This window comes from Panthera onca, chromosome A1 (assembly GCF_046562875.1).
Source record: "Panthera onca isolate mPanOnc1 chromosome A1, mPanOnc1 haplotype 2, whole genome shotgun sequence".
Lineage (NCBI taxonomy): Eukaryota > Metazoa > Chordata > Mammalia > Carnivora > Felidae > Panthera > Panthera onca.
The window spans coordinates 5879700-5906777 of NC_138339.1; the positions used below are offsets into that span (position 1 = coordinate 5879700).

A 27078-nucleotide genomic window follows, 5' to 3' on the forward strand; every position below is an offset into this window, starting at 1 on the left:
AAAAATAAAATATGTGGATAGTCGCCTGCTTTCCCCCATAGCTGCGGACATGAGACCCACAAGGGGACCCGGGCACCTGCACGCTGACAGTGATGCCACCAGTTCCCTCACCGGTCCCTGTGGTCAGGTGCTGTCTTTCCTTGCTGGTCAGTTTTTCTCATAAAAATCCTGGTGTTGGGGGGAGAAACGCTTTCACAGCCCAGCTGGAGGGAGGAAGCACTCATTGCCCGCGATCAACGGCCGTGTCCCTGGCTTGTTTCTCGGCACATCATAACTTAGGAGTCTGATACATGAAAACAGGTACAGGTAGGCTGCTGGCTGATTGTTTCAGCCCCTCCCAGAGAACGTCACTCATGGTTTCCTTCTTGTCCCCTCAGTACCGAGCCACCGCACTGCCAGCGTTCAAGTATTACGTGACCTGCGCGTGTCTCATATTGTTCTGCATTTTTGTCGTGCAGATTCTGGTATTACCCAAGTAAGTACATGTGGTTCTCCCCTGGGACTCTCACTGGGTGCATCTTTCTACCGGAGCTACTTATACCAAAGGATAAGAGAGGATGCAGATTTCCAAACAGAGGGAACGTGGGGAGGGGGCAGTGAAGCTAAGTGGCTCCCGTGTGTCATGCTTAGTTACAGTGAGACTGGATTTTCAAAATGGACGTATTGATTCACTATTTATAGGGATTTAAAAAAATAAATTTAACCTTCTTACTTTGATTTCCGTATTAGTCTGGTGCCCAGTGTAAGACACGTAGCCCAAGAAACTTTACCCAGAAAGAGATAAATGTCTAGATGTTGTTTCTAATAAATAAATACCGTCGTTATGTTATAACCGTCGTTATATTAAAAGGACAGCACCCACTCTGAACACACTTTACGTACCTGTCCGTTCGGATTCTACCTTCTTCTTCCTGAAGTCCACCCTCTGCCACCCCTTCAGCTTGTTATAGGGTCACTGTCCAGCTCACCCCTCCCAGGAGACACCTGGGGACAGAGGGGAGAAACTGAGCAAGCCAGATTTCACACTTTGGGGTGGACTTCTGGTCCCATCCGTTGGTGAAAATCCAGTCACCTGGGATTGCTAGATTGCCTTTCTCTCGCACCTTCTTACTGAGTGCAACACGAGTCAACCAACTGTCTCTGAGGTGATGGATTCGTTCTCATTCTATGGTCTAAGAGAAAAGAAGAAAACAAAACTCTTGTCCGTTTGTCAATAATTGGGGATATAGAAACTTTTAAGACAAATCTTCTACTGCTTATCGCAATTTTGTAAAAAGCCAAAGCAACCGTTTTCAACCTAGTCTGATCTAGTTGCGTGTTTGCATTCAACTTCAGCAGCGTTTGTGGGCAACTTGACTTGCCGAGACTGAACTGCATTTTGTCTCATCAGGGTGTTGCAGAAACTAGAGAGAAATGATCTGCCTTTCCCCTCTGTACCCCAGAGGACGTTCTTCCGGGCTCTAAGCCAATACGAAGGCATTTATGGAAGTAATAACAAGTCACAGTATCACTCACACATGCACGTTCCAAGCTGTCTGCCTCCTTTTAGAAGAGGTTCCTAGTGACTTTCCCTCCCTCCCCAACCCCCCATAAATTAGCGTTGAAATACAAGGGCCAAATGAGCTCTTCTTCTGGGCTTACAGAATCTTCCGTGAAAGTTCCCCATGTCAACACATCCGTTTCCCACTCCGAAAAAAAGGTAACAAATTAAGCTTCTTCTGAGCTCCAGGCCTGTGCTGCTTGGGAGAGAAAACGGAGCCTGCACACCCAAAGCTTACTGACTGATAGAGCCAAAGGGCATTAAAAAAGTATATAGGTGAAACAAATATTACCAAGGGAAGTGGGCTCTTATTTTTCCTATTAAGTAGAAAAATTCTTTCATTTTTCTACATCTTCCTATTGGATGAGTACTTTTTATTTTTTCTATATCATAATTAAGACAGGGTTTATCACTCACTGGAAGGAATTAGGAGAAAGGAAAGTGACTAGGACGTTTTTTCTTTTTTAACCATCCATTTTCGTACTATGCAAAGTAATTCTTTTTCATAGTATACATTTGGGTTTTTTTCTTTATTTTTATTCAAGAATAACTAACGTACGGTGTTCTATGAGTTTCAGGTGCACAACATAATGATTCAACAACTCTGTAATTACTCAGTGCCCATCACGCTAGGTGTACTCAATCCCCTTCCCCCATTTCGCCCATCCCCCGCTTTCCCCTGGACAGCCGCCGGTTTGTCCTTTGTATTTAAGTCTGTTTTTTTTGTCTCTTTTTTTCTTTGTTAGTTTGTTTTGTCTTTTAAATTCTACATAGGAGTAAAATCATATGGTATTTGTTTTTCTCTGACTTATTTTACTTAGCCTCTGGCTCCATCCATGTTGTGACAAACGGCAAGATTTTTTTTCTGCATGAATAACACTCCATTGTACATGTACCACATCTTTCTCCCTTCACCTACCGACGGACACTTGGGCGGCTTCTGTATCTTGGCTATTGTAGACAATGCTGCAGTAAACACAGGGCTGTGCACATCTTCTCAAATTAATTTGGTTTGTTTTCTTTGAGAAAAAGCAACCCCAGAGCCCTGTTGGCAATGCAAACTGGTGCAGCCACTCTGGCAAACAGTATGCAGGTTCCTCAAACAATTCAAAATAGACCTACCCTATGACCCAGCAATCCACTACTGGGACACTTTAAAAGAGGATGCCAAAGAAGCCAGAAACTTCCAGGGACCAAGGAAAATAATTTGTGGGATTGCACTTTTCAGAGAGCATCGGGGAGATGTCTTCTGTCTCTGCTTTTCTTTTCTTACCTCTCTTCTGTTGTGCTGTATCTTTAAGAGGACCCACGGAAGTTCCTTGTCTCGGGCATCATCACCAATTATTAGTGGGTTTCTCTTGAGCAACAAGTTGGATTTTGAGCCGGAACATTTTGAAATCTGTGCTGGTTTGCACTTCCCTCTTTGTGTTGGCAGTTGGAGAGCTCAGGGTAGGTCCGTGGGCTCCACTGAGGGAGAGTGGAGACTGGAACTTTCTGTGGTTGTTTCGTATTACATTTATATTATATTATGTTTATGTTGTATTATAATGCCCTCTTATTTTCATGCTAGTGTCCTCATGTTTCTTTCTTTTTTCTTTTTAAACGATTCTTCTTGTGAAGTATTTCAAAGATACAGAAAAGTACAGAGCGTAAAACAATAAACACGCATGTGCACGCTATCCAGGCGGTACAAATTTGATCCTATGATATGTTTACTGTAGATAAGTTTCTGTGATCTTGAAGCCGTCATTGTTTGGGTATACTTCCTGTGAGCAGCATCGATTTTTATTTTGGTTTTTATTTATTCGATCTGATATTTTTTCGGTATTAATGTGATTTGATTCCACTTGTGTTTGCTTTTATTGCTGGTGTATGTGGACTCACTTCTGTCATCTTACATTTCAATTACCTTGCCTTTCTTGGTGTACTTCCCCACTTCCTAACTTCTAAAGGATTGATTCAGTTTTCTTTGTTCTGTTCTTTTCCTTTACTAGTTAATATCTCTCTCTCTCTCTTCCTTGTGCACATGTGTCCTCTCTCTCTTCTCTCTCTGTCTCTCTCTCTTTCTCTCTCTCTCTATATATATACACACACACAGACATATACACACACATAGTTATATACAGCATACATATCTAAAATGTATGTACTTATGTAACCACATATGTATATAACTGTATGTATATAACATACAGTTTTCATTCAATGTATTCTGAAGTCAATCATTGTATCTTGTACATAATTATTTCTTAGAGATTTTGTTCCAGATAATTATAGTCAGTATTGATTTAGATTTGCTCTTGTTCTTTACCAGCTTATTTCTTCATCAATTTTTTTTAGTTTATTTACTTATTTTGAGAGAGAAAGAGAGAGAGAGCAAAAGCAGGGAGGGGCAGAAAAAGAGGGAGAGAGAGAATCCCAAGCAGGCTCAGCACTATCAGAACAGAAATTGAGGCAGAGCTGGATTTCACAAACTGTGAGATCATGACCTGAGCTGAAATCAAGAGTCAGATGCTTAAGCAGCTGAGCCACCCAGGTGCCCCATCAATGCCTTTTTTTAATTACAGCATAATTAACATATGTCATATTAGCTTCAGGTGTACAATATAATCATTCAAAAATTACACACATTTGTCAGTGCTTATCTGGTGTACTCTTTTTTTTTTTTTTTTTTTAATGCTTATTTGAGAGGGAGAGAGAGAACACAAATGGGTTAGGGGCAGAAAGGGAGGGACGCACAGAATCCAAAGCAGGCTCCGGGCTCTGAGCTGTCAGCACAGAGCCTGACACAGGGCTCAAACTCACAAACTGCAAGATCATAACCTGAGCTGAAGTCAAATGCTTAACCAACTGAGCCACCCAGGTGCCCCCTTTCCTGGTATACTCTTAAATCCCTTTATTTATTTCACCATCTTTTAAAAAGTTATTTCTTCAAGTGTCTCTTCTTGCTGATATATATCATTTATTACCTCTTTTATTAAGGTCTGTGGGTAGCATTAGCACCTACTTTTTTCTTTATATTAAAATATTTTTACCTACCTTTTTCACATTTGCTCTTCAATAGTAGTTTAACTGGGTATAAAATTCTAAGTTAACTCATTTTCCCTTACTATTATGATGATGATAGCACATCAATTTCAGCAGCTGTTGTTGCTAATGAAATATTTTCTGTCAATCCCATTATATTCCTTTTTAGATAATTTGTCTTTACTCCATGTGTGCTTCCCAGCCCCCTGCAAACTTCACTATATTATTTCCCAATGTATATTTGTTCTTATTTACCTGAGTGACTAGGTGTGATTTTTCAATCTCAAGATTCATATTTCTACTTAGTTCTTGGAAGTTCTAACATTATCACCTTATGTATTCTTCTATCCTTACTTTTTCCTCCTGAAATCTTATTAATTGTATATTGTGTTATTATGTTTACTGGGTCTTAAAATTTTTCCTCCAAGTTTACACTTATTTCATTGTGCTGCAGTCATTCTGGCAATTTCCTCATCCACATCGCGTGTATAATTTCAATGATTATTTTATATCTAAGAAGTCTATTTGTTCTTTTTAAAATCTGAATTTCTTTATAATTCTGTATTTTACTAAGGATTCCTTTTTTTTCTTTTCCTTTATTAGTATCATAAATATATTGCATGAAAATAGCACTTCATTCATTCTGTTATGATGGTGTATAAATGCATGAATTCTGCTGTGTGATATATCTTTTGACTCATAGTGACATGCCTCCTTGGATTGTATGTAATTTTAACTGTGAGCTCACCAGCATCCAGGGTTTGGGTCCATGGTGATCTCATACTCTGAGTTGCAAAGGCATTATTACGATATGTTTTTCAGTCTCCACAAGCTGTCTCTGGGGTTCACTAGTTCAAGTCAAAGCATTTTGTTAAAGTAAGGTCAAGGTCCAAGGCCCTTCACTACACAAGGGGTTAGTGCATTTGACTAACCCCTTAGCATGGATCTCATTTCAGGATGACTCTGTTTCCACTCATCACCCTAGTTAGTCAACTTCCCTGAAAATTATCAGCCTGGTGGGCATAGTTTTTGTTTCTTATTTCTTGGTAGGATAGCACTTCATGGCTTCTGACTTTATTCAAGAGTTCAGTTCCAATTTCCCGTCAATAAAATGCCTGAGAGCATCCCTACTTTGCATAGCATAGACATTAAATCTCACACTCCAAGGCACGTATAAGCCCCTGGTTCCTCCTGGGCTGTTTTTCATCAATACCCCTACACACTCTGCTTTTAAATACTCTCTGTGTATTTAGTATTTTCTCTTCCTTGATAATGAGTTTATCTATCTAAAAATAATAATTTTGTTATACTTTATGAAGAATTTTCATTGGGATAATGATGCTTCTCACTTCTAATATGACCTCATTTATTTATTAATGCTCTGACCTCTTATTTTTTCTGTTTTATTTTGGGGAAACTACCTCATATTTTTTGAAAAAAAAGGACTAAAATAACTAATGAATGAAGGAATGAATGAGTGCATGAATAATTAACAGTAGAGGAATTTTTGACCTTGAAGGGATCAGTAAGGGGGAAGATTTGGCCTAAAAGAGGGCCTTGCCTTATGTCATCCCTCTTTGGCACGTAATCTTGAATCTGGCTCTAGTCTCAGAATTTAAATAGTTGTAATTAAATTATTAATTGGCTTCTCTTTTTTAGGCTGAGTCTCTCATTTCTGTCTACCTTATATAATAACTTTATCAGAAATGTAAGCTGCTTTTCAAAGACCAAAAATGATCAAGCCTGAATTGTTTTTGCAATTTTTAGTAGTTTCATTAATCTTATCTTCCAAACTAAATACATTAAACCAGGCATAGGCAATTGTTACAATAAGAATGATTTTTTTCCTAATAAAGGTTAGTTAAATATCAGTGTGTTTCATTAGCCCAAGTTAAATTAAGAATAGTGGTATTTTACTTAAGCAAAATTAGTACCAAATTATAAACTTAAATATGTGAGATCTATTATTTCTATTGAGATTCTTTGATAATTATTCCATGACTCATTTCAGTAATCAGTGCTCATTAATTCTTTAATACTCATTTCAAAAGAGTCACTTTCATTTTGGTTTTATCTCCAAGAAGGAAAAGAAAAATTGGAGGAAGTTTAATGGTAGAATCATTCATGTCCATTGAAAGTAGATTTGATTTTCAGGCGCCTGGGTGGCTCAGTTGGTTGAGCAGCCAACTCTTGATTTTGGCTCAGGTCCTGATCCCAAGATCATGAGATTGAGCCCTTTGTGACACTTCACACTGAGTGTGGTGCCTGCTTGGGATCCTCCCCCTCTCCCCACCCCCCCCCCCCACATGCTCTTTCAAAAAAAAAGTGAACTTTTTCTTTGGTGGTTTCAAATATTAGATACTATGACACCAAACTCCTCCCCATGAGTGGGTATGAATCTTAGAGGAATGAAAGGAAGGGGGAGAAAGGGGGGATACACAGAGAAGGAAGAAGGAGGGAAGGAAGGAAGGAAGGAAGGAAGGAAGGAAGGAAGAAAGGAAAAATGGAAGTAAGGAAGAAAGGAAGGAAGGGAGGGAGGAAGGAAGAGGAAAGAGGGGAAGGGGAGGGAGATCATTCTCACGGTCCAAGATAAATGAACCCTACGGCTTTTACGGAGATGAACGATACCCAGCTGCGGATTCAGGTCATCTGAAAGTAAGAAAATACCCACAGTGAGTAGCTTGAATGTGAGTTAGCAGTTTAATTTCTTCCCCATTAATAAAAAGGCCAGAGGCAGTATGGTGCTCTGTCCTTTGGGTTCTTTGGGGGGCCTGGATCCCTCCAGCACACATTCCTACTTTCATTAGACTTGGTTCCTCATCTTCATTCTCTAAGATGGCAACACACATTCTGAGCAACCTGATGGAGGAACAGACTCAGAAGCAGAGGGCAGAAAACACTCATTACTGTCCTCTCTTGAGGAAACTTCCCAGCAGCTACCTCATGACCCTTTGGTTTATAACCCAAGGCAGATCTTAATCACATGCTCAAACCTGGCTCCAAGGGGAGCTAGAATTTGTAGCCTTCAGTGTGTACAACAGAGGGCCTGTCTAAAAATTGTTACTATCGTGAAAAAAATGGAATTCATGAAAACCTCTGTTCTCTCCAGGAATGAAAACAGATTTGTGTTGCAGTTAGCTGAATGCCACTGGTGTGGTAAGAAACGAGCGATAACAATAAAAGTGGAACCGAGCGTGTTTTCACTCAATAAAACAGGCCATGTACCTTTACTTCATGCCTATTCTGAGCATTTGTTATAGAAATAGAAATTCACAACAGAAGCACACACGCAGCCGAACATTTGTGGAATCATTCAGCAGGAGATTTTGAGCTGTCGCATACCAAGCACAGTGAGAGATGCTAGGAAAGCATCAGGAGCCCCCGAAATGCCTTTTCTCTCATATAACTTACATTTTATTAGGACATATGACAATAATGTAATAAACAAATACACATACAATAATTCAGTGGTGATATGCTTTTAAGAAAAATAAGACACAGTAGAACACTACGGAGCAGTGGAAGGTGATATTTCCATTTCTTTTTATGTTTTTATTTTACTTTTGAGAGAGAGAGTGCCAGCAGGGGAGGGACAGAGAGAGAGACACAGAAGCTGAAGCAGGCTCCAGGCCCTGAGCTGTTGGCACAGAGCCTGACATGGGGCTCGAACTCACGAACCGTGAGATCATGGCCTGAGTTGAAGTTGGACACTTAACTGACTGAGCCACCCAGGCACCCTGGAAGGTGGTATTTCAGATGAGGGTGATCAGGGAAAGCATCACTGATTAAATAACATTAAAGCAGAGGCCCGAGTGAATTGAAATGGGAATTCTTTTTTTTTTTTTTTTATTTTTGGGACAGAGAGAGACAGAGCATGAACGGGGGAGGGGCAGAGAGAGAGGGAGACACAGAATCGGAAACAGGCTCCAGGCTCCGAGCCATCAGCCCAGAGCCTGACGCGGGGCTCGAACTCACGGACCGCGAGATCGTGACCTGGCTGAAGTCGGACGCTTAACCGACTGCGCCACCCAGGCGCCCCTGAAATGGGAATTCTGTGGATATCTGGCAGAATGTTCTAGATGATAGGAGCCACAGTGTGTTCAAGGAGGAGAGTGAGCCAGGTGAGCACTGTGGAGGATGGGGTCAGAGGAGCAGTGTGAAGACAGGTGTTGGCTCTCACAGGCTACTGGGAGAACATTAGGTATAATGCGCCAGGAAGCCCTGGAAGGTTCTCAGCCGAGGATGTGATCTGACTACATTTAGAAGCATTGTTTTTGCTACGCTGCAGGGGAGGGGGGCTGGAAGCAGGAAGCCCAGTTAAGATGACGGTTGGTACTGGAGTAGCAGTGCAGGTGGTAAAAAAGTGGTCAAATTCTGGAGTATCTCATGAAGAGTGATGGAGACAAGTCTTGCCATTGGATGAGATGTGGAGAATAAGAGAAAGCGGAGTTCTGTGAGATTTTTGTTTTGGTGTTGCTTTTGGTTTTTGGCCTGAGCAATTGGGAAAATGGGGTTGCCATTTACAGGGAGGAAGCATCCTGGGGAAGGAGCAGGTCAGGGAGAGACGTGAATCAAGGGCTCAGTTCTGGGCATCAAAGACATGTGTGCATCTTAGACAAGTGATGGAGCTTCACGGAGGGAGGGAATGTGCGAGTCCTGGAGGGTTCATGGAGGAGCTAGGGTTGAAGTCATAATTCGGAAAACCCAGCACATACGTAATATTTAAATCCCTTGGTTAGGATGGGCTCACGTAAGAAATGAGTGTAGAAAGAGAAGACGGACCTTCTGGGGAATAGTATGTCTTAAACTTCAAATCTTCACCCCTTCTTGTCGCTGTGATGTAGAAGTTTTTGCTCTGCCAAAAACAACGCCTCCTCCCGTTTCCCACATCATACGACTTGAAGTGGCCAGAACATCTCAAAGTTGCTGCAAAGTCCTATCATCAGAGAAAGGCTACTGTGATCTGTAATGGTGATGAATATTTCAGTGTCTTTTCTCCTTTTCATTTTTTTTTTTTTTACCAAATTCCCTTTCATTTTGAAGTTCTGTCACCTATCACTTAAAAGAGAGAGAGATAAAGGGATGTGTATTACTTCATGCTAACTTATAGTTAGAAGAAAAGCCTTCTTTCCTGAGTTCTTTCCTTGCTGAACCCCACGTAACAGGTGCAAACAGGGCACTGATGGGAGAATCCACATCGTTTTTGCGGGGAGGAGTGAGGGCAACAAGGGAGGAGGGACATGAAAGTCATCCCATTAAATGGAATTCAAGGTGAAGATACCATTATTTACTTATAGAAATAGTTTACAATTCATATAACTTTTAGATATTGGGGGACATATATATATTCCTGCTGGATTTTTCCTGTCTGCAAATGTGTTTCCTCATCCGTGTCACGACCACCTGCAAGCAATACACCAACTAGAAAAAAACCAGAAAGGAAAAAGGACCTTGTCTCAAATCAGCCTTTTCCATATATGGTCACAATACACTTGATTAAAGTGCCAAAGTCAAGAATTATCACTAAAAAAGCATAGTTCTTTTTGCCTTGTGACAGGGAAGAGTCAAGTTTGCTTTTCAGGGAGCATATAAATCATTTATGCTTGTGCATTAAAGAGAAACAGCTAAGCGAAATTAGTCAGAGAAAGACAGATATCATCTGACTTCACTCATATGAGGACTTTAAGATACAAAACAGATGAACACAAGGGAAGGGAAGCAAAAATAATGTAAAAACAGGGAGGGAGACAAAACATAAGAGACTCTTAAATATGGAGGACAAACTGAGGCTTCCTGGAGGGGTTGTGGGAGGGGGGAGGGGCTGAATGGGTCACAGGCCTTAAGGAATCGACTCCTGAAATCATAGTTGCACTGTATGCTAACTAACTTCGATGCAAATTAAAAAAAATAAATTAAATAAAAATTTTTTAAAAAAGAAATCATCAAAAAAAGAATAAATCAGTCATCCAAAGTAAAAAAAAAAAAAGAAACCGCTTTGCAACTAGAATGTTAAAGTTGATTATGTGACACAAACATCTTGGTATGTTTAATGAGTTTGAACATGGTCTTGAAAGAGTGGGCAGGATAAATGATTATAATTAAGAGCTTTTGGCCAGCCATTACTTTGTCTCATGGGATTTCTTGTTCCCTGGGATGACAGGTGCTTCCATCTGAACACAAATGCCAGTGTGCTATGAACTTGAACACTGGACAGCCACAGGTCTGAGCCACTCTGAGTCTGAGTCTCGGGCTGTGACATCGTGTTCTCTGTACCAGACCATATCATCTACAAATTCAGACAACCTCTTCCTTTCCAATGTGATGCCTTTTATTTCATTTTCTTGCCTAACTTCCCTGACTGGAAGCCTCAGGGTAATTTCAATAGAAGTAGTCATAGCACAGATATATTCCTGTTCATGATCTTAGGAGGAAAACATTCAGCAATTCATCATTAAGTATGATGTCATCTGTGGGTTTTTCACAGTTGCCTTAATCAAGATAAAGGAAATCCCCTTTTAATGTTAGTTTGTTGAGAGTTTTTATAATAAAAGGGTTTCAGATTTTGTCTAATGCTTTTCTATAGCTACTGAGACGATCATGTGGGGTTCTTGTCCTTTATTAATGTAGTGTATTATATTGATTGATTTTCAGATATTACACCGACCTTGCATTACTCAGGTAAATCCCTCTCGGTCATGTTATAGAATCCTTTTTTATATGTGACTAGATTCAGTTTGCCGATATTTTGCCAATGTTCTTGTATCTATACTTCTAAGAGATACCAGTCTGCGTTTTGTTTCCTTGTGAGATAGCTTTCTCCGATATTGGTACCAAGGTGATACTGACCTGATAGAATGAGAACATGTTCCATCCTTTTTACTTTCTGGAAGCGTTTGTGGAAACAATAGTAAAAACCCTTCTGTACGTGTTTTGTAGAAACCACCAGTGAAGCCATCTGGGCATGCACTTTTCTTTGCATGTAAATTTTGGTTTGGGTTTTGTTCCAATTACTGATTCCATCTCTTTACTCCGATAGGCCTATTCAGAATTTCTGTTTTCTTCTTGAGTCATGGTTGGTAGTTCATGTCCTAACGTACTCTTAAGAATGCTCGTTCCTGCTTTAATGGTGATCTGTCATCCATTTCACCAATGCAAAAACAGAGACTCGATAGTGTTAGCACGACTCTCTTCCTTTATCAGCAGCCCGCTGTCTGTGGGAATTCTGACATTTGAGAAAGAGCAAAGTAGTGGTCATCGGATGCATCCAGAAAAAAAATGCCACCAGCTCTTCTTTGAGGTTCTTCGCTGTATCAGGTGGGGGACTATAAAACGCGAGAGTCCATTTCAATGCTCCTGTGGTTCCTTCAGGCTCACGTCACTATGTCTGTTCGAATGTCCAGACTCTCTATCACCTGTCTTCATAGCAAACTAATTACTCCTAAAACCAAAATTGAAATGTATCGAAAAAACAAGAGCCTCGAAAAGTCATTGTAGTGTAGGAATCTTTTATTTCAACTCTGATTCACAAGTAGGTTAACCCATAACAGTCACTGGCTCTGTTGAGATATGTGTTGACTAGAGGCCGGTACAATCCATAATAACTTATCCATTCCTGAGGAAATTCAGATATGCCATAACCAATGGAAAAATGTAAATATTTCTCCATACTTCTAGTAAAAACTGAACAATGGGGAGTTTTTTCCCCCCCAAAGGAAAAAGGAAGAAATTTGGAGAAGTAACTGACTCCAGTCCTTCCTGTGTTTCCATTTAACCACTAATGAGGTAGTACCCAGAAAAAAGGTTAGTTAATGGCTTTGAGTTCACTACAGAACAGAAATTGCCTAAGGTGTTTCCACAAGGTAATTTAATAAAGTGAAACCCTTACAGAATGAGAGAAGGGCTGAGAAACCAAACAGGAGAGGGTATAACAGCGACGAGGAAGCTGCCATCGTTGGGTTTGCAAGGACACAGGAGGAGGTGGCTTGCCAGAAACGCAGGCTCCCGGACCTTCCTGCAGGGGCTAGAACCACACCAGGCCTTCGTGGGACCAGGGCAGGATGGGCTGTCTGCCAGGGACCCGAGACCTCCTGGGAGGCAGGAGTTGCGGGCTGTTGAGAAAATGGTTGCTAAATAGAGAGTAAGAAAGGGAACCCCCCAGGCTTCTTGCTTCCCCCAGCAGCCTCCAGGCTCCGCCAGTACTTCCCGTTGGCCAAACCTAGTTAGAAACAGTTGGCAGAGAATCTGGGGAATGGAATTTTGAGGAGATGGAACGGAAAGGCATTAGAAGACAAATAGGAAATTGCCGGTATACTTAGTGACAAATTGCCCCAAGTTGATTGAAATACGTTAACCTCCAAAGGCAAGAACTTTGGCCAACGGCAAGCAGAATACATAGAACGCAAACCACAGGTGATACATTAAGGTCAAACTGATAAAGCCAAAGAAAAAAGGGGGGGGGGGTGGGGACTACCTTCAATACAGCCAGAGGAAAAAGACATTGTAGCTAGAGATGGATGAGGGGAATGATGACCGACTCCTGATTAGAACCACTGGTATAAATATGGCCAATGCTGAATCCAGTATTCAGTGAAGCTATTCTTGTTTTAAAAATGAGCTGAAATAAAGACATTTTGCAAGTGAAAGAAAGCTAAAGGAGTTCAGCAGCAAACCTACAGTGTAAGAAATGCTAACAGAAGTTCTTTGGGCTGACCTGAAATGATGCCAGGAGCAAACTTGAATCTGCAGGGTGAGATGCACGGCATTCGACGTGCTTAAACATGTGAGAGAGTATCAAAGACTATATGCTGATATTCTGTGAATGTTTCTAAAAGACAACTAACTGGTTATTCAATACAGCGGGGAGAGAGAGGGAATCTCAAGCAGGCTCCATACTGTCACTGCAGTGCTCGATGTGGGGCTTGAACCCATGAACTATGAGATCACGACCTGAGCTGAAGTCCAATGCTTAAGCGACTGAACCACCCAGATGCCCCCGATACATGTGATTTTAAGCTGCACGTGGACCACGGCCAGAACACATACTAGGCCATAGAAGCATCTCGACAAATTTGTAAAGATTGAAATACATTTGAAAAGATAAAAAATCTTTCAGTATGATGTCCAACCACACTAAAATCAGGTTAGAAATAAAAAGTGTATATCAAAAATATCCACCAATCTGGGTGCCTCGGTGGCTCAGTTGATTAACCGCCAGACCTTAGCTCGGGTCATGATCTCACGGTTCGTGGGTTCAAGCCCCGTGTCGGGCTCTGTGCGGAGGCTCAGAGCCTGGAGCCTGCTTTGGATTCTGTGTCTCCCTCTCTCTCTGCCCCTCCCTTGCTCATGCTCTGTGTCTCTCTCTCTCTCTCAAAAATAAACATTTAAAAAGTAAATAAATAAAAATAAAAACTAAAATATCCACAAATATTTCAGCATTAGATTTTATGCTTTTGAAGAACCTATGAGTCAAATGAAAAAATCATAAGAGAAATTAGAAAATGTTTTGAATATCAAAAAAAACCATGCCAAGATATGGGGATGTAGTTTAAAGCAATAATTGAGAGAGGAACCTGTAGTTTTCAAATACTTACATTAGAAAAGAAGAAAGGGCTGAAATTTGTTGTCTAAGTTTCTGACTTAGGAAGCCATAAAGAGATGAGCACATCAAGTAGAAGGGAAAAGATGTTCAAGAAGGAAGAAGAAATCCATAATAGAAAATAACCAATACAGAAAATTAAGAAAGCCAAAAGTTGATTCTTTGAAAAAGTTTAAAAATTCCTAAGCCACCAGCAAGACTGATCAAGAAAGAGAGATCATCACAGAACGCACAAATTAATGACATAAGGAATAAAAGGGGATTCACCACAGATCCTACAGACATTAAACAGATATGGAATATTATATAATAGATATAATATTATAATATTATATAATAGATATGGAATATTACAAATTACTCAAGGCCAAAAAGGTTCACAACTTAATAAAATGGGAAAATTGCTTGAAAAGCTACCCTACCGGGGCGCCTGGGTGGCTCAGTCGGTTAAGCCTCCGACTTCAGCTCAGGTCACGATCTCGCGGTTCGTGAGTTCGAGCCCCGCGTCGAGCTTTGTGCTGATGGCCCGGAGCCTGGAGCCTGTTTCGGATTCTGTGTCTCCCTCTCTCTCTGCCCCTCCCCCGTTCATGCTCTGTCTCTCTCTGTCTCAAAAATAAATAAACGTTAAAAAAAATTAAAAAAAAAAAAAAAAAAGAAAAGCTACCCTACCAAAACTGACACATAATTGGATAGAAAGTTTTAATAGGGGTATATCTATTAAATTTATTAATATTTTAAATCTTAGATTAGAAGAAGATTGATACTCTGTTGACTTTTTTGTGAATTCCACTGAACATTTCGAGAAACTAAGGTGGAACAAGCGGTCAAATCTTAACCAATTTTAATAACTGAGTGGATAAAAGTGTCCTATTCATGGAAAGAGGCTCAAAGATTGAGGCTAAAACAAAAGGTCACCTGTGTACCAGGTACAGGAGATCTCACTAAAATTAAAAGACAAGACAGTTTGGAAATAAAGGATGGAAAACAGCTATTCTGAGAAACAGCTTAGAGGAAAAAGAAAGCTGCAGGAATAAAAATTTCTGATGATATGGAATCAAGTGGAAGGCATTCAGCCTGAGAAAAAGAAAGACTTTTACAATGGTATAGTCACCAAGAAGAGTTAATAATCATAAATCTTCATGCACTCCAACACCTCTTCGAAATAAATAAAGAGATGCGATTAAAGTGTTCAGATATATTGACAAACCCACAATCCTAGCCAGAAATATTAATACATTCTAAAATTGACAGACCAAATTGAGCCATTAAGTCAACCCACTGGGGATTTGACTAACTCATCCGGCTCTGACAATAGATGTATTTAGGGAACATGTTTTGTTTCCAGCATAAAGGAAATATGTGTCATTTTCAGAAATCCATAAGATATAATAGGAGTAGATCATATTCATCACACCCTAGGAGAAAAATAAATTGTCAAAGTGGAAATAAAAGAGACCACTCTCTCCGATCAAATCTAATGAAATTAGAAATAACAGGGACAGGCTAAAAATAATCTCCTTGTGGAATTTGTAAATCACACTTTGGAATTATTCCTGTTTTAAAAGGAAATGGAAATTGAAAGTACAGACTTTTTAGAGAAGAAAGAAGATGAGTAACTATAAATCAAAAGCTATAGGATTTGGCTAAAGCAGTATTTATAGGAATATTCATGTATTTCAGTGCATTTATTATAAAATACAAAAAAATGGCAATAAGTGACAATCAAGAAAGAGACAGTATAAGTTTGCATGAAGGAGGAGGAAGCAATTTTTAAAACTTAAATCAGAAACTATGTAGAAAACTGTCAGAAAGCATAGACCTTAATAATAAGCCAAAAGCTCATTCACTGAGATCAACAGACATGCAACACTTCAAAACTCTGATCTAGAGAGGGGAAAAAAATAACATTAAGGACAAGAAAAAAATGCTTCAAATATGGAGACTTGTAAAATTAAAAGAATATTATGTAGAATATTTTACCTTTGAAAATTTAAATGGAATGGGTAATTTTCCAGGAAAATTATCAAAATTGACTCAAGGCATAGAACCAGGAAACAAGGCAGAAATGTGACATGTCTACCCCTAAAATCGAACCTGGGTCAGGAATACAATTGAATGGACATTACTCCTAACCACACCGCTTAATAGACGTGTAACTTTAGGCGAGCTCTTTAACCTCTCTGGGCCTCAATTTCTCCTTGGTAAAATGGGGTAATAATAGTAACTAGTACTCATGATCATTGTGAGGGTTAAGTGAACTCTACATATAAAGCCTTTAGAACAGCACTTGGTACAGAATAAATAATCTCTCCTCATATCATCGCCGTGTTGTATCATCACCACCACCACCATCATCACCATTACCATCATCGCCATCACTATCATCAGACGGTTTTATCGTCGATATTTACCAACCCTTCCATAAAAGATCATTTATTTGTTATCTGAAGTTTCAGACCCAAGAAAGAGATGTTATGTGCCTGAACTCAGCCTCGTGAAGCTGACATTACCTTGACGGCAGAAAGGAACGAGGCAGCACAGAATCTAAGAAAACTCCTCAGAGCTCTCCTGTAAAAATGGATGAGAAAGATGGCAAACAAATTCAGCAGATGAGTTACTGTGCTGTCCATCAGTCACAAGACTGCTGAGAGGTGTTGGCTGTTGCACGTTCCCCTCCCTCCACGCCGCCCGGCTGAGCGGGAGGCTCTGAGATCGCGTGTTGGGGACATGAGAGACCGGTGGCTTCCAACCGGGGACTGAGTGATGTCTGAAAGCAGGACGCTCTAGGTAGGGGAGGTTAGGATGTATGGTGCTTACCTCTGCTACCCTGTAAGCAGCTCAAAACAGGTGTGACACCTTACTTGTCTTTGCATCGTCGCAAACTAGCATGGGACTCGGTGTATTTGCTGTGCTACCCCCTCTAGCGGAGACCTAACATGCCTCGTGAAACGTGCACCGACGTCACACCATCGGGCCAGGTATTCGAAAGCACTGCGGATCCTTCTAGAAGATAACTCTGTGCCCGGTGCGTCATCGTTGTCAGGCGCAGGTTTTGGTTTGACGTCTGACTTTTGTCGCTCTTCCTTGATGTGTGATCGTCTCGCGATAGAGTAGGTGTTGGAGAACGTGAGCTGAGTGGGGCCTTCCCATGGCGATGGCATCAGGGGATTTATATAGTTCACTGGTTACTTGCTCCCTTTCCTTCCGCACGGACTCACCGTCACATGGTCGCTGGGATTTCAGCGTGTGGCTGGTTTGCATCTGAGGCTTCCGCGCAGCTAATTGACATTCAGCATCTTGCCGCTGCGTTCTCTGTGCCGGTCCTGTCTCCCCAGTGTCTCTAGCCAACCTCATTGGCGGGAGGTTCCATCGCAGTCTGACGCATACACCACCTGACCTCTCCTCCGATGTCTCATTTGAATCGCACCTTTAATTCTTCATTGCGGTTCAGCTCCTTTGGTACCCCTTAACGCTTCTGTCCTTGGAATAAATGAAGTTGTAAGAGGCTCGGAACTTTCGAGCCATTTAAAGGATGTCTCAGAGAGGTGTACGATTCGTATAAATGCTTTTATCTACCCGTAATGTGTCGGAAGCAGAATTGTGACTTAATTTTTCACGTGATCACGGGAAGCTTGCGTGTTCGTCCGCTTGTGCAAGAATGTGAAGGCCATGGCCCCTGGCATCTTTGGGGAACCTCGGTAATCGTATAGCTGCATCAGTTTGGAAGGGAGTTGAATCTGGTTGGATTATATTGGGGAAGACAAGCCTGTTTCCTCAGTGAGCAGGCGTAAGGATGGGTCTTGAGATCTTGCAGGGCATCTGATGAGACTTCTCTAGAAGCAGCAGCAGCCAGGACATCAGTGGCAGGCAAGAGACGACACGCGGGCAGAAAAGTACCAGGTGCAAAGGAGAGTTGTAAAAAGATTGTTTTCCTTTCCTAAGGAACCGGTGCTTGCTTTGATGAATCATCAAGTTGATCAGACATAATTGTGGACACGCTTTTCTTTCTTTTTTTAAGAAAAATTTTTAATGTTGATTTATTTTGGGGGCACCTGGGTGGCTCAGTCGGCTAAGCGTCTGACTTCGCTCAGGTCATGATCTTGCAGCTCGTGGGTTCAAGCCCCACGTCGGGCTCTGTGCTGACAGAGCAGAGCCTGGAGCCTGTTTCTGATTCTGTGTCTCCCTCTCTCTCTGCCCCTCCCCCACTCATGCTCTGTCTCTCTCTCTCTCTCTCTCTGTCTCAAAAATAAACACTAAAAAAAAATGTTTATTTTTTGTTATATTTGTTATCTATAACAAATATAGACAGAGCACAAGCCAGGGAGGGGCAGAGAGAGAGGGAGACACAGAATCCGAAGCAGGCTCCGAGCTGTCAGCACAGAGCCCGATGCGGGGCTCAAACTCATGAACCGCGAGATGATGACCTGAGCTGAAGTCTGGCCCTCAGCCGACTGAGCCACACAGGCGCCCCATAAACATGCTTTTCTATAGACACGTTTTTGGTTTGTTTTAGCTCCGTTTTCATTTTTCACAAAATGAGTGAGGAATGAAGGCCCCATGAAATTAAGTCCTAATTACGCCACAAATATTACTGACGGCTTTCCAGAGTAACGGGAACTACTCCCACACTAACCTGTTCCTCTTTGTCTCCTGGTAGGACGTCCATTCTCGGGATCTCCTTTGGAGCCGCGTTTCTCTTGCTTGCCTGTATCCTTTTCGTCTGCTTTGCTGGACAGCTTTTGGTAGGTACTTCACATATGGACCTGATTTTGAAAACTGTGTTCATTGAAGGCAAACTGATTTCTGGCTTGAAACACCGGGCTTGTTGATTTAACATTTCAAGGGATACGGATCCCAGTGAAGACGCAAGCACCCTTCATGCCAGCGGCCCAGAATATAAACTGAGGCAGCTCATGTGCAATCAAGACACTGAGCTGAAGATTATTTGAAACATTGGATGTCACACCATCAAATTATATCCATGTTTATTTATTTCTGTCGCCATTTTGCATTATGTCCTCTGAGTTTTCAGAGTATTTTAGAGCAGCCACTCCTAGTATAATAGGAGGCTTTTCGTGTGCAGGGGAATTAAAATGTAAACCAGATACTTCTTTTATATCCACTTCCAAGATATAAAAGTTGGGAACATATGAAAACAGCAAATGCAAAAATATATTTTGTTAGTGATTTAATTAACAGTGTTCATTAATAGTGTTAGTTAATGACTTAAACCAACCATTGCAAGCTTGGATGGGTCAAGTGCTAGTTCAGGATGTAAGAATCAAATCTAAGTGTATTCTTGAGTCGAAAGCAAGTGGCCCCATGAGAGCATCAGAAGAAAGCCAGCAATGAAATAGAAATCCAAAAAAGGTAGTCAGTGTTTTATCTTGTTCATTGGAGATGTGTGGAAACAAGAGAGGCCCCTCTGAGCCAGATTTTGAGCTTCGGGTCCATTCTCGTCTAATGTGTTGGAACCTTTTAGCTAAAAAGTGTAAAGATCTTAAAGTTCGTCTCTGCCTCTCAACAGTGGACACTGCACGATGTCTGCTGGGGACCATTGCAAACTTATGTGGGGGGTGTTTGCTATATCATAGTTGAGGTGTTTTGAATTGGATTGGAAACTTCCAGAAGTGGCACTATGGTTCCTGATTTCCTGGAATGCACACAGAGCATCTCAGATTTCTTTAAAATCGCCTGAAGGCTATAGGTTGTAACTACTGCCCCCTGGGAATCCTTGTCAAGTTTCTGAAGTGCGTCAATATACCAAAAAGCCTGATTATCCACGTTCAGATTTTCCTTAGGTGGAAAAGCACACGGGCCCCGCCCTCTAACTTCCTGGCCCCCATAAGGCTTCTGCAGCCCACTTCTCAGGTTTTCAGAATAGGAACTATCATTTGTGGTCCCACTGGAAATCCAAACCTCGTTCTAATTAAAGCGACTTCTATCATTGTGCCTAAGTAGCCACATTAGTCATTTTCTGTTCCTAAGGAATCCAGTCTTCAGGGTGGGGGGGTGGGGTGTGGAACACAGTGTATATTTAAGGTTTCAAGCTGACTTTTTCTTAGACTAAATTGCTATAGAAAAGAAACAGAAGCGGAGGCTGGAGAAAGTATCTCCAGAGCAACTTTGCTGCCTTTGCGAGAATGCTTTTGGTCTTATGTAATGTCTGTCCTCTCAGCTTCGGTATAACCCAGCCAACCTTTCATGGCTCCTGGCCCCTCCCAGACCCAGCCTGTGGTCCCTCGAGGCCTTCAGGATCCCACACCCACCTTCCCAGGAGCATCATGAAACCCTGACACCCCCCACACCAGATGCTAGGGAGTCCGTAACTCGTGTGTTGACTTAAAGAGAAAATCTCATTCATCAGTGGATGGACATTTAGGCTCTTTCCATAATTTGGCTGTTGTTGAAAGTGCTGCTATAAACATTGGGGTACAAGTGCCCCTGTGCGTCGGCACTCCTGTATCCCTTGGGTAAATTCCCAGCAGTGCTATTGCTGGGTCATAGGGTAGGTCTATTTTTAATTTTCTGAGGAACCTCCACACTGCTTTCCAGAGCGGCTGCACCAATTTGCATTCCCACCAACAGTGCAAGAGGGTTCCCGTTTCTCCACATCCTCTCCAGCATCTAGAGTCTCCTCATTTGTTCATTTTGGCCACTCTGACTGGCGTGAGGTGATATCTGAGTGTGGTTTTGATTTGTATTTCCCTGATGAGGAGCGATGTTGAGCATCTTTTCATGTGCCTGTTGGCCATCCGGATGTCTTCTTTAGAGAAATGTCTATTCATGTCTTCTGCCCATTTCTTAGCTGAATTATTTGTTTTTCAGGTGTGGAGTTTGGTGAGTTCTTTATAGATTTTGGATACTAGCCCTTTGTCTGATATGTCATTTGCAAATATCTTTTCCCACTCCGTTGGTTGCCTTTTATTTTGTTCACTGTTTCCTTTGCAGTGCAGAAGCTTTTTATCTTCATGAGGTCCCAATAGTTCATTTTTGCTTTTAATTCCCTTGCCTTTGGAGATGTGTGGATAAAGAAATGTGTGGTTTATATACACAATGGAATACTACTTGGCAAAGAGAAAGAATGAGATCTGGCCTTTTATAGCAACGTGGATGGAACTGGAGAGGGTTACACTAAGTGAAATAAGTCATCCAGGGAAAGATAGGTACCATATGTTTTCACTCTTATGTGGATCCTGAGAAACTTAACAGCAGACCATGGGGGAGGGGAAGGAAAAAAAAAGTTAGAGAAGAAGGGAGCCAAACCATAAGAGACTCATAAAAACTGAGAATAAACTGAGGGTTGATGAGGGGTGGGGGGGAGGGGGGGTGATGGGCATTGAGGAGGGCACCTGTTGGGACGAGCACTGGGTGTTGTATGGAAACCAATTTGACAATAAATTTCGTGTTTAAAAAAAGAGAGAGAGAAAAGCTCATTGCTGGGAATGAACTGGTGCCTACCTCCTTTTCAAAGGAAGCCTGTATTTTGCCAAAGTGGTCAGGGAGACTAGGCTTGAGGACGTCTGTTCTTTCTGAACTTGAGTTAGATCAGTGAATGAGTCCCCCACCCCCACCCCCACCAGTGGTCAGCTGTAATCCTTGATCCAGAGGGAATCCAGATAAAATCAAGAAGGAATTCTTCTCATTCCCATAAGAGGTTCTTTGTACTGTGTAAACTATTCTGTAAGGGCTTTTTTCTCACCATCAATATCAAAGAAATTAAGGCAACCCAGGAAAGCTTTCAGCGTGCTTTCTATTCGACCCTCCCCATTCAGCCCAAAGCTGTGTGTGTCACAAATATTTCCTAGTGGTCATGGAGAGGTATGACATCCTCACTGCTCATTCTCTGGCCTCTTGAAAGCCTACCAGTTCTCTGAGGTGTTAGTATGATTTGCATTTATTTTTGGATTAAGTACTGAGTTTGTGAAAGAAATGTTAATATCCTTAATATCTTTCTATGAACATACATTGACCTTTGGAAAACTTAAATGCCAGAGGCAATACTGATGCTTATACTACAGGGAAAAAATTTCTAAAAAATATTGCTGGTATTGAACTCTCTGTATGAAGAATTAGAGTAAAATACTTTTATAAAGGAGGTTGAGCAAAGGTAAGCCTGACTGATCTTTTTCCTCCAAGAGCTCTACCTTTGTTACCCTGTCTTACACAGGAAATGTATCACATGTAGCTATACTGACCGGTCATTGTGCAGCTGGGTTTGATAAAAAGGTAGAAGAAAGTGGGTGATGGGCATTGAGGAGGGCACCTGTTGGGATGAGCACTGGGTGTTGTATGGAAACCAATTTGACAATAAATTTCATATTAAAAAAAAAAAAAAGGTAGAGACATAGCCTGTGGTCCCTCAGGGCTAAAAAAATGGCCAAAGAATAAGAGTGATAATGAAACGCATTTTTTTTCCTTCTGATAGAAAAATGAGACAGATATTTGTTCAGTGGCACAGTCTGAGGAAAATGTCAGGGAATTTATATGTTCTCACCGTTCCTGCTAACGAGAAGCCCAGAGCACAGCTGTCTGTCCCTCACTCCCACCCTCTCTTGCCCTAGCCTCTCCCCCTAGTGTGTCCCCCCACCGCCATGCTGCCCTGCCACTCCTTGCCTTCTAGAAAGTTTCTCAGAAACCCCACCAGCCCCTGCAGTGGGCTCTTCTTTGAGCGCCATGGGACTTAGGATCTGTGCCCCATAATTTAGCACTTGATTGTTTAACAACTTATTTGGCTCCTCCTCCTCTCTCTCTCTCTGATGAGTGTAACTGTTGTCTCCCTTACATAGAGTAGTTTTTTTTTGAGATGAGAATTGTTTCCTACATTTGCTTTCTGTCTCCCAGGGAATCCAGCAGAGTTCCGCCCACTGAAACACTTTGATAAGCGGGCACTAAGTCAGCACTCGTGGACTCATGTCATGTCCGTGCGGTTCCTTTCCACCATGTCCGCTCATCCAGCTCCGTGTGGTCCCCTCCCAGCCTCCCCAACACCACTGGGACAGTTAGGCGTCCCCACATGTCCCGGTAATCTTCCCTTCCCCAGATGCCCTGGCGTGGGGACGGGTTCTGCATGTGCGTGGCTGTGGGAAGCATGGGTGGGTGGCCATCACCTTGCCACGCTGAAAGGCCTCACACGCACCATGATTCCTTGACTCTGATGTGCTTTGGGCTCTCTCCGCGGTTGGAAATAATCTCCTAACCTTCCCAGACCCAAACTACAGAGCCGCCCCCCCCCCCCCCATGTCACTACCAGCATTCCTCGCGCCTGCTGGGCAGGCTGCCCATTTCGTAATATCATTTGTGATCTTAGATGGAGAGATCACCAGTGAATCCGCTTCAAGCCTGTTTTGCTCACTGTAGTACTTCAGGCACTTGAAATACAAGATAAATATTTAAGGAAGGAGTGTTGGGCGGCACCCAAATGCTCAGAAAACGTCTTGCCCTCATCCTCACCCCGATCGACTTCTTCTGAGTGCGCGGCTCTGAATTCAGCCACGGTCGCCCATCCCCGCTGCCAGCGAGGTCCCTCCTGGGTCCTCACCTGTCGGGTCTCCGCATGAGACCTTCATAGCATTTCAGAACTGTAAAACTTGAGAGCAGACAGGGAACCCAGAGATGACTTTGTCTGGCCTCACGTCTTGCGGGTGAGAGACACAGAACTGTGGAGGTGGCCTGTGCTCCCACCATGGCAAGCTTCCGCGCCCAGTCATTTCGAGGAAGAGTTTTCCTCCACAAAAAGTAATGCGGAAGCACACATCAGCAGATCTCTTGAGGACAGAAATGAAGACTTTGAAACAGGACCATGAGTGCGATAACTGTAAGACCAGCAGAAGTTTCCTGTCCTTGGGTAAGAACCCTCAGAATCAGTATAGACAGCCTCTGACGGGCAGGACCCCCATCAATAGCTACATGTCCAGTCTCATCACAGTTTACAGATAATAAATGTTACCTTCCGTTAAAATTGACGACTTGGTCTGTTAGGCATTGCGTGTATTCTGGCTCATTTATCCTCACAAGAGCCCTTGGAGGGAACGGCCATTCTACAGTTAGTACAACAGACCCTCACAGATGTTACACAGATTGCTCTGTGGTGGAGAGCAAGTAGGAGTCAGAACCAGAATTGGAGTCGATGCTTAGAACCCTTACAATTAATTGGAAGGTGTGCGGAGAGAGTCCCTGGCAAACAAGCTCCCGGCACTAGGCAGGCATGTCCACGGTCATGGCCATGGCAGGCGTGGCACTGAGGTTGCCTTGCAGTGACTGCTAAGCATCCACTGGTCAAAATCACATTGGTAGGGACACCCGGGGGGCTCAGTCGGTTGAGCGTCCGACTTCAGCTGCGGTCATGATCTCGCGGTTCATGAGTTCAAGCCCCACGCCGGGCTCTGTGCTGACAGCTCGGAGCCTGGATCCTGCTTCAGATTCTGTGTCCCCCTCTCTCTGCCCCTTCCCCGCTCATGCTCTGTCTCTCTCTGTCTCTCAAAGATGAATAAACATTAAAAAAAAATTTTTTTTTTAATCACATTGGTAATTCACGGTAACCTCGCAGTGAACCTCATTCGTATTTTCCTCTGGTCTAGTTTCCGATATACATTATCCGGCTGTTGGCCCAGTTCATTTAAAACTGGAGTCTGGGAAAAGTACAGCTCCATCTTAAAAGACATTTGGTAAAAAGGGGGGTGGGGGGAACGTTAATTTACGAGTGGATTTAGACTCTAACATATTCTAGTATGAAAGTACCTTTAATAATAATACTTTCCATAATACATGAGAGCCCTTCGAATATGAAAACATATTATTTTATCTGATAACCAAAACAATCCAGTTTAAGTAGAAACTAAAATGTAGAATAAGAGATTCAAGTTTACATTTTCATTACAATCAGCAATAAAAGGAATAATACTTGTCATTGTCATAATACTAATAATAGTAAGTACACGTTTGCTGCCAAATTTAACACGAAACTACCTGAGTGGACTTATAATTTTGTAATAAATACAAGAGAGTGACTGTAACCAAAAATGCCACCAAAAAAAAAAAAACCCAAAAAACAAAACAGAAGAAAAAAACCACCCTCAAAAGCATCTTTTAGAACAAGCGTGCCAGATATAGTAAAGGAAAATGCTAGAGTGTATCAGAAGAAATTTTTCTCTCAATGTGGTTGTGTTGTGCTTTGTGTAGCAAAGATAATATGATGCCATCCCACCAACCTTGTTCCCAGCAGAAATGAAGCACAAACATAAAGTCCATCCTGTGGAAGGAAAGTAGGTCACACACTATCTGATAGAAAAGCTTTCTACCCAAAGGAGTGTTTTACCCTTGAAGTCTATTTTCTCCAATGTCAATAGAACTCCACCAGCTTTCTTTTAGTTAGTATTTTCCCAGCGTCCTTTCCTTCCATCTTTTTATTCAGCTTTTCCTTGTCCATAAGTGGGTTTTAGATGTTGTGTCTCTGGTAAACAACTTCCAGGTGCATGTTACTTTCTCTGATCTAGCAGTCTCTCTCTTTTACCTGACAAGTATAATGCATTTACGTGTATTATAATTACTACTACCATCTCATTTTGCTTTTATTTTTTTAAATCCATCATGTGTGTTCTCTGCCTGTACTTATTTTTCCTGTTCTTCTGCATTATCTTGGATCCATGGAATTTATTTATTCTCCTTTATTCCCTCTAGTGACTTGGAAGTCCTCTATCCTGGTATTTTGTTTTTCCTGGTTAACTTAAAATGTGTAATGTACACGAGACTAACAGAGCTCGTTAATATCTCCACCTTGTTGTTGAAGAATATTGTACTCTGCATCTGAATTCCATTCTGGAATAAAGAAGATGGAGTAAGATGATCAGATTCTTGAAATTAGAAACTCGGTAGTTATGCTGAAAAGAGTAAAGCAAGAGTCGAATAAATAACCTACAAAACAGCATAGAAAGATAAAGAGGGCAGGCCACATTTTTCTAAATTTAAACTGCTGTTGTCATTCACTGCTATCGTTATTCTTGTCGTGTACCCATTTTGCACCATTCTTCCTGAACACCATCCCTTCCTCCGGGATTCCATCTCCATATTCCCAAAGGATTGTTCCTTTTCTAATCTTTTCAGTGAGAGCCTGTGCATAATGTCCGCAACTCTTGTATTTAAAAAAAAAAAAAAAAAACAGTCGGGTTTCTCCTCATTGAATAATGGTTTATGATAAGCTGTCTAATATTTTGAAAATATGAATCCATATTTTCCTGTAGTTGATGGACCACGGAGAAATCTATAGTCAAATTACTGTTTCTTAGAAGGCGACATGTCTTCTCTCTGGTTGTTGTCGTGGGACTCGCTCCGTATCTGTCCTGGGCCGTAGCTCCCTTGTGCTTAGGTAAAGGTGTACTCTCATCTTCCTGTCTGGGACTCAGTGGGTCGCCTCGGCCACAGAACTCATGTTTTGCTCCAGGCCTGCAAAGCTGTTGCTCCGTAGCTCCTTGTATTTTGCCTCTTTCCTGGTCTTTGGTTCTGTTTTTCTCAAACTTTCATTACAGGTATGTTGCATCTTTTCATTGTACCTTCTGTGCCTGAACATCCCATTCATGTGTTTCACCGCTGTATTTCTGCGCTGTTTGATGGGGCGTTTCCTCAGGGCTGTCCCACCCCCTAGCACAGCTACTAAATTTTCCATTATCTGCATTTGCATCTCCTGAGAGTCTTTGTGGCTCCTTTTTTCTCATAAGTGCTCATTCGGTGTGTACTCTGATCCATCTCCTAATTTCTTTGGTCTTATTCTGCAGGCTACTGCAGATTGATAGCATACCTACAGGTCCTGTGCTGCTAATTCTACGTTTTGTTGTGTCTGTTGATTCTTCCTCATATGGCCCTATGTCCTGTGTAGTTCATAATTTCTTTTTTATTGTGAGGTCGTGTTCAGAGGGAATTA

General features: G+C 41.9%; 1 protein-coding gene across 2 annotated transcripts in view; it reads left to right on the plus strand.

Moving 5' to 3' along the window:
* ADCY2 (adenylate cyclase 2) overlaps positions 1–27078 on the plus strand; it is a 415689-nt gene that overhangs the window by 315755 nt on the left and 72856 nt on the right. For both annotated transcript variants that reach the window (XM_078444291.2, XM_078444293.2), the window contains exons 14-15: positions 378–475; positions 18820–18904. In XM_078444291.2, the coding sequence (XP_078300417.1) occupies positions 378–475; positions 18820–18904 (183 nt within the window). The remainder of the gene's footprint in view (positions 1–377; positions 476–18819; positions 18905–27078) is intronic.